Here is an 8,787-nt window from a genome sequence, read left to right as displayed (position 1 = left end):
AAAAAAAAAAAAAAGAGAAATCAGATCGGTCTTTCCTTAGGAAGAGTCATTTCTGCAACTTCCTCTCATGGTTCAGCATAACACTAATAGTTATATACAAAGAGAAAGAGAGAAATAAAAAACAAAGCAAAAGTATCAAAACATTAACAATTGGTGAATCTATTACAAGTGAAGGGTATGTAAGTACTTATATAACTATTACAACTCCTCCATTTGTGTGAATATTTTTATTTTTATTTCATTTTTTTGAGATGAAGTGTCACTCTGTCACCCATGCTAGAGTGCAGTGGTTCACTGCAACCTCCGCCTCCTGGGTTCAAGCGATTCTCCTGCCTCAGCCTCCCAAGTAGCTAGGACTACAGGTGCACACCACCATGCACAGCTAAGTTTTGTATTTTTAGTAGAGACAGGGTTTCACTGTGTTGGCCAGGCTGGTCTCGATCTCCTGACCTCGTGATCCACCCACCTCAGCCTCCCAAAGTGGTGGGATTACAGGCGTGTGCCACCATGCCCAGCCTGAAAATTTTTAAAACAGGGTTGAGGGAGTATAGCTACTTTAGTAGTTTCTTATAAAGTCAAACATACACTTATCACATAACCAGTGCTCTTAAATAACCAAGAGAAATGAAAATAAAGACTTATAGATGAATGGTTATAGCATGTTTATTAATGATTGCTAAAAATGAGGAGGGAGTATCCATCAACTAGTGAAAAGATAATGGATATATGGTACATCCATAGCGTGCGATACTATTCAGCAGTAAAATAAATTAATTATTGATCATGCAGCAACATGGATGAATCTCAGAAGCACTATACTAAGTGAAAAGTCAGACATAGAAGGCTGGCCTTATTATTTCACTTAAATGACATTATGAAAAAGGAAAAGCTACACGGATAGAAATCCGACAGTGGTTGCCAGGGGATGGGTGTAAAATAAGCAAATTGACTATAAAGGGAGAACAAGGTAACTTTTTGGGGTTCTGAAATACTCTATCTTGAGCATGGTGGTGGTTACACACATATACACTTGTCAGAGCTATTAGAAATGTATACATAAAAATGTTGAACTTTTCTATATGTAAATTATACCTCAATAAACCTAATTTTAACCAAGAGTCGAAGGAAAACAAAATCAATTTTTATTCAGTAGATTATTGTGCTTGCTCTATTAGTTAACTAAGATTAAAGGTCTCAAATCAGATTATGTTTACTAAATGTTTTTTCTGACATGGTAAAATAGATAGCTTTCAAACATATGACATTTGTCTTTGTTGATACGATATACTTGTAGATCTTTAGGCTAGTGTTGGTTTACATTTTGTGAAAAATTATTTTAGATTATGGTTGGCAAACTTTTTTATAAGGATTCAAATTATAAATATTTCAGGCTTTGCAGGCCATATCTTTGTCACAACTACTCAGTTCTGCCATTGTAGCAAGAAAGTAACCGTAGATGATATGTAAACAAAAATGTGTGACTGTATTCCAATCAAGCTTTCTTTGCAAAACAGGCATTGTAGACTATAGTTTGTTGACCCCTGTTTTAGGTGATTGCAGAAAGTCAGGAAACAGTGATTAAAGCAAAAATTGATGCTGACTCAAAAAAAATTCCTTAAAATATATCAATTTTTTTATTAGGAATTGAACATGGGCCAGCGATGTTCCGATACTAGAGGCATTGTCTTTGAAGATGTGAGAGTGCCTAAGGAAAATGTTTTAATTGGTGAGGGAGCTGGTTTCAAAATTGCAATGGGAGCTTTTGATAGAACCAGACCTGCAGTAGCTGCTGGTGCTGTTGGATTAGCACAAAGAGCTTTGGATGAAGCTACCAAGTATGCCCTGGAAAGGAAAACTTTTGGAAAGCTACTGGCAGAGCACCAAGCAGTATCATTTATGCTGGCTGAAATGGTAATGAAAGTTGAACTAGCCAGAATGAGTTACCAAAGAGCAGCTTGGGAGGTTGATTCTGGTCGTCGAAATACCTATTATGCTTCTATTGCAAAGGCATTTGCTGGAGATATTGCAAATCAGTTAGCTACTGATGCTGTGCAGATATTTGGAGGCAATGGATTTAATACAGAATATCCTGTAGAAAAACTAATGAGGGATGCCAAGATCTACCAGATTTATGAAGGTACTGCGCAAATTCAAAGAGTTATTGTAGCCCGTGAACACATTGGCAAGTATAAAAATTAAAGAAATTACTATAGAAACATGATTAAACATTGAGTAACTAGAACACAATCTACTGCTACAGCTCCAGAAAAGAGAAAGGGCTTTAACACTTTTTCCAGTGAAAAAAAAAAAATAAGTCCTCTTATATTAAATCTAAGCAACTGATTATAAGAGTAGTTTATACTTATAACTCTATGATGTCTCTTAAGCAGGTTTGTTTTTTATTAAAATTATGTGTTTTCTTTAGTACCACTTTACTTGAATTACATTAACCTAGAAAAGCACATATGTTTTGTTATTTGATCTCTTAAGATTAATGTAGCAGAAATTTCTTGGAATTTTATTTTTTTAATGACAGAAAAGTGGGCTTAGAAAGTATTCAAGATGTTACAAAATTTACGTTGAGAAAATATTGTAGGATTTGAATACTATCAAATAACTTGCCATTGACTTTGTAGACAATGTATTATTTTATTAAAGTTCATTTTGCTGCAGTTTTAAAAGCGTTTGCTTTCAGTCTGGCACAGAAACAGTCAAAATTTTGACATTCATATTCTCCTACTTTATAAAATTTTCAAGAACTTTCTTGAAAATCTTGTTTAATTCTGAGCCCATATTTCACTTGCCTTATTTAAAATAAATCAATAAAGCTTTCCTTAAACTATTTTTATATGACTGTTGGTCTGTAGTTAGCCTTTGTATTGTGCACAATCTCATTTCATGTGGATGCATTTTGGCAAAGAACTTAATAAAATTGTTCAGTGCTTGTTATCATATCTTTCTGTATTTTTTCCAGAAAATTTCATTACTTCATATAATAGTGTATATTTTGTGTATTTACTATCATGAAAGAAAGTCAAGTTTTAATTTTGAATTGAATAAAGTTACCTCTTCATTTTTATTAGGCTATATTAAACTGCATTATACTAAATGGAGTGCTTTCTGACATCCTATCTCATTCTCTAGCTCCCTGACATCAACTGTGTCCTACATTTCAATTCTGTTCTGACACTATGCAGAGTTAGGCTCAATCCCATAAGTCTGCCCTCATATCAGAGGCCAGTCACAAGTCCTGAGTCCCCAAGCTACCCATACTCTGTCCAACATGACTACAAATTCAGGTATTCCCATGACCCTGCTGTCAGGTTTGATAATTTGCTAGAATTGCTCACAGAACTCAGGAAAACACTTTACTTATATTTACCTGTTTATAAAGGGTACAACTCAGGAACAACTAATGAAGAAGTGCATAGGGAAAAGTATGAAGGGAGAAAGGAGGTGCAGAGCTTCCATGCCTTCTTCCAGCATACTGCTTTCCCAGCATGTCTATGTATTCATCAACTGGGAAGTTTCCCAACTCTCATTCAAGAGTTTCCATAGAGATCAATCTCCAGTACTTCTCTCCTCCCAGGAGGTCCAAGGTGAAAGCTGGAAGCTCCCAACTGCAGTAGTCTCCTAGGGTTGCCATAAAAAATACATGGCAGACCTGGTGGCTTAAATAAATTTATTTTCTCACAGTTCTGGAAGCTAGAAGTTCAAGTTCAAGGTGCCATTTGGGATGGTTTCTAGTGAGGCCTCTCTTCATGTCTTATAAACTGCCACTTTCTGTGTCCCTACATGTCCTCTTCTCTGTGCATCATCAAGGATTGGGTTAGCGGGAGCTCTTGTGTCTTTTTCTCCCCTTCTAAGGACACCAGCCCTATGAAATTAGATCCCTATCCTCGTGACCTTAATTAACTTCCTAAAAGGCCCTATCTTCAAGTACAGTCACATTGGGAGTTAAGGTTTCAACATAGGAATTTTGGAGGGACACAATTCAGTCCATAATATCACCCTCTAGTTACTTAGTCCTTCTGGTGACCAGACCCCTCTTGAGACTGTCTAGCGGCCCCACCCTAAGTCATCTCATATGCTAAACTCAGGTATGATTGAAAAGGGCTTATAAGGAATAGCAGAAGATATTCCAAGCACTCAAGAAACTCCAAGTGTTTTAGGATCTCTGTGTCAGGAACTGGGGATAAAGACCAAATAAATTTCTTATACCACACTAAATTACCAAAATAAAAATCTAATCTTTTACAAATATAAAATATTTAAATGACTTTTCCTTCATGCTCAATGATGAAATTGTATTTAAATGACACAGTTTGAGATTGGTAAGGAGATTTAGAAATTTCTTAATTGAGTATTATATAGAAATGAGAAGTTAAAGAGAATATATATATATATATAATTCAAATGCAAATTTGAATTTGCAATACACAGGCCCAGCCATTTCTGAACATAAAGCTTCTAGAAATGGGGTGGGAATGGTGGCTCATGCCTATAATCCCAACACTTTGGGAGGCTGAGGTGGGAGGATCACTGAAGCCAGGAGTTTGAGGCTACAGTGAACTATGATAGCACTGTTTATACTCCAGCCTGGGTGACAGAGTGAGATTTTGTCTAAAAAGAAAAAGTTTCTATACAAGATATAAATGTACACCAAAGCCTTATGATGAGAATATTAAAGTATCCTTGCTAATAAATATTAACCACTTACATAATTTTATATCAGTTAAGCCATGCTAGTCCCAAGTAACAAATGAACTTAAGCTACTTTAATCAAATATGTATTTTAAGTATGTTGAAATGCCTCATAGATCTGAAAGGCAGGAATGGAGTCAATCTCAGAAAGGGACTAAAACCAGAATAGCCAGTCCTCAGGAATCCTTGAAATATATATAGTCTTTTGCTAACTCGCTACTTGTGTCATATTTTAGTCATTGCTGCTCTGTAGCCTAACTTTCTCTGCTTCTTTGATCCCATGATAGAATCAGACGACTTCACTGTAGCATATTTATAAACTGGATTGACCATCACACATATAAGCTTGCTGACTAGGGCCATTACAAGAAGGAGGGTAGGTACAGTCAAGGACTACAAACATGATTGTTAGTCATGGACTACAAACATGATTCTCCATCTGTGAATTGATGGTTCCTAGAGAAAGCATACTTTTATATGTGATCTGGTAGGTTTACAACAATTTTAATGAATGTTTAAGGAATCTATCAGAGTCATCAATTTGCATAAAGGGAGAAGAATTATTCAGTGACTACTCTGGATTAAAAAAAAATGGCTATTGATATGGCTTCTAGAATTACAGCCATTAATTTGAATACATTACCCATGATCAAATAGTACGAAGCATTTTTGGAGATTAAAGATTACATTCCACAGGTAACACTGTTTTTTTTTTTTTTCTTAATATGTGAAAGACTATTTACTCAATAGATGAGGGAACTAGTATAAAGTTAAAACTGGTATAAAGGAGAATTTGAAGAGCAGGTGTAGGCAGTAAGAAATGCTTAAAATAATTTCTTCTAGATTAACTATATCCTATTGTGATATTGTGCTGGCCTAGAGCCAGAACCGGAGCAAAACTATTTTATAAAATGCAAAACTGTTTTTAGATAAGTTGAAATGGCTGCCCCATTCTCCTCACAATAACTACTGTCCTTGGCTACTGTAAATAGAACTGCTAGTTTGTTCTTCAAAACTATGTAAAGCTGCTTACCTTTTCTTATCAGTAACTGCCAGAATTGCTAGCCTTTGCTTACCNGGAGACAGAGTCTCATTCTGTTGCCCAGGCTGGAGTGCAGTGGCATGATCTTGGCTCACCACAATCTACACCTGCCAGGTTCAAGCAGTTCTCATGCCTTAGCCTCCTCAGTAGCTGGGACTATAGGAACGTGCCACCACACCCAGCTAATTTTTGTATTTTTAGTAGAGACGGGGTTTCACTATGTTGGCCAGGCTGGTCTTGAACTCCTGATGTCTTGATCCACCTGCCTTGGCCTCCCAAAGTGCTGCGATTATATGCATTTTAAATATATTCTAATTCAGTAACCCTTTTTTGGGTAGTGTTAACTCTTTTAAGGATCAAGAAACTGAAGCTTAGAGAGGTATTAAACGATTTGTCCAAGGCCACACAATTTATAAGCCTCAGATCCAGGATTCTAATTGTTGCCCTTTTATGCTTTTTTTTTTTTTTTTTTTTTGCTAGGGAGGAGGTGGGGGACAAAGTCTTGCTCTGTCACCCAGGCTCAAGTACAGTGGCATGATCTGGGCTCACTGCAACCCCCACCTCCCGTGTTCAAGCGATTCTCATGCCTTAGCCTCCTAAGTAGCTGGAACTATAGGCATGCACCAACACACCCAGCTAATTTTGGTATTTTTAGTAGAGATGAGGTTTCTTTATGTTGGCTGGGTGGTGTTGAACTCCTGGTCTCGAGTGATCTGTCTGCCTTGGCTTCCCAAAGTGCTGGGATTATAGGCCTGAACCACTGTGCCTGGCCTATGTTATACTCATAAGTCTTGTTACTTCCTATGTCTTCTTGAGTATCAAATAATTTTAGTACTAGAAAGACTCATGTCTTCCATGAATTTCCAGGTTAATTCTTAACTCTTACCTCTTCAAATATTGATGCTCCCTCATTATCTGTATTCTCTCCTGCAACTCACTATGAGTTGTATAGTGAACTTCCTATTTTTTTTTTAAACTTAAAGACAAGGGTGAAGAAACCTTTTTTTTTTTTTTTTTTTTTTTTTCCTGAGACAGAGTCTTACTCAGTTGCCCAGGCTTGAGGGCAGTGGTGCAATCATTGCTCATTGCAACCCCCTAGGATCAAGTGATCCTCCCACCTCAGCCTCTTAAATAACTGGAACCATAGGGGCACACCACCATGCCTGGCTAATTTTTTTGTTTTGGTAGAGATGCGGTCTCACTGTGTTGCCCAGGCTGGTCTCAAACACCTGGGCTCAAGTAGTCCTTCCACCACAGCCCCCATGAGTCTCTAATTCCTATTCCCATGTGTCAGTGGTTCTCAAATTATCTGTTGTGAAAGACCAGTTTGTTATAATTTTCAATTAATGTGGACCATTATTTTTGTAAAATATAAGAATGTCACAACAATGTTAAATTGCTGTAAAAGTTTCTAAATGCTTATTCTCTTCTGTACCATCTACCAGTAACAGTTTGTGAATCAGCACTGTGGACAAACTTGGATTAGCACTGCTCTGTGTCCCTTAACCTTAGTTTCATAATTTATCTCTCTATGCTATATTCTAGATTATTTTCTCAGATTTGCTTTCGAATTCTCTTATCTTGTGCCTAATCTATTTAAGGCTATAAAAAATCTGTTGATTTTTTTATTAATGACTACTTTTCATTTCCAGAAGTTATATTTGTTTTTTTCCATTATACCTTCTTTTCAACTTAGTGCCTCTTTTTCCTTTTTTGTCATTAATCATGGAAAAATTCTTTATTTATAATCAATTTCAGATTTTTTTGTTGTCTTCAATTCTTGGGGTGCTAATCTTGCAGTGTATTGTGTCTGCTAACTCTTTTATGGTCAATTATTTCTCTTTTATTTTTTGTTTGTAAGCTTATCTGCAGGAGATACTATTTTTCTCAGTGCATTATGGAAGCATTTTAGAAACTGGCTTTTGTACTTTTTCAGCACTTTTGTTAGGTACTCCAAGATTTCACCATTCTAAGAACTGTTACTTTACATTAATTTCTCAACTTGGGGAATCCTGTATCATAGAAGCCATGTACATTGATCCCGCACATTAAGAAATTCCCTACATTCCAGTCTGGGCAATAGTGTGAGACCCTGTCTCAAAACAACAACAACAGAAGTCCTTTCTTTTCTTGTTCTTTCTTTAAACCTCCTGGGCAAGAGATAAGCTTCTTTGTGGCCTTGTATCCTGAGACTTTTAATTGCCCCTTTGGAAAGCAAAGCTTTTATATGCAGGGCATCTCAGTTTTAGCCCCTTAGCTTGTTCGTGCTTACATCAAAATCTCCCGTTTTTGACTGTTTCTTAAAACTGTGGCTCCTATCCTATTGAGCCCAAATCTGAGTCTGATTTTTTTTTTCTCCATGTCATCTCTTCTCATCAGGATTTAAATTCCTAGAGACACTTAGAGATTTCTATTTCTTTCATATGAGCTTTTTTTTTCTTTACCAACAGTAATTGAATACCTACTCTATTAAAATACTAATAATCGGATGCTTTCCCTCTTCCAGGCACTATTCTAGGTTCTTAACATGTATTAACTCATTTAATCTTCATAATACTGTGGAATAGGTACTGTTATGTCCATTTATCACATGTAAAACTATTAGGCCCATCTAATAAATTATGGAACCAAGATTTGAACCCAAATAGTCACTTGTATCAGGAAAAACTCTCAAACCATGTTTTTCTTTTGTTCTTAACACCACAAAAATTAACACAGAAAAAGACTTCTATGACTAAAGATGTGGGAGGATTTCCCACACACACCAAGCAACAGACACCAGCCGGGTATCCTCCAGTTTAGTTCTAACAATACCTACCCAGAGATAGCATCAGATCCCACAGGCTTAGTCTCACAGGACTGCCCCTTCTTTCCCCCCAGTTGCAAGTCTTGGCCTTCAGAACTTCTGGCCAACTGGCTTCTAGTTGGGGTTCCCATGACCCCCTCTATGAATTCCAGTAATTTGCTAAAGCAGCTCACAGAACTCAGGGAAACACATTTACCAGTTTATTAGGAAATATTTTTTTTATTTTAATTTTTTT

General features: G+C 36.6%; 1 protein-coding gene across 5 annotated transcripts in view; it reads left to right on the top strand.

Moving 5' to 3' along the window:
- ACADM (acyl-CoA dehydrogenase medium chain) overlaps positions 1–8,787 on the top strand; it is a 44,083-nt gene that overhangs the window by 31,862 nt on the left and 3,434 nt on the right. For 3 of the 5 annotated variants that reach the window (XM_017531530.2, XM_017531546.2, XM_037739628.1), the window contains one exon: positions 1,642–2,055. In XM_017531530.2, coding sequence (XP_017387019.1) covers positions 1,642–2,055 — 414 coding nt within the window. Of the gene's footprint in view, positions 1–1,641; positions 2,955–8,787 lie in introns of those variants that run through there. The other 2 variants (XM_017531538.2, XM_017531556.2) reach the window with 2 other exon arrangements.

The sequence above is a fragment of the Cebus imitator genome, unplaced genomic scaffold, assembly GCF_001604975.1.
Source record: "Cebus imitator isolate Cc_AM_T3 unplaced genomic scaffold, Cebus_imitator-1.0 Scaffold3, whole genome shotgun sequence".
NCBI classification, from domain to species: domain Eukaryota; kingdom Metazoa; phylum Chordata; class Mammalia; order Primates; family Cebidae; genus Cebus; species Cebus imitator.
The sequence above is the reverse complement of the archived record's forward strand: the minus strand, read 5'-3'. Positions and strand labels throughout refer to the sequence as shown.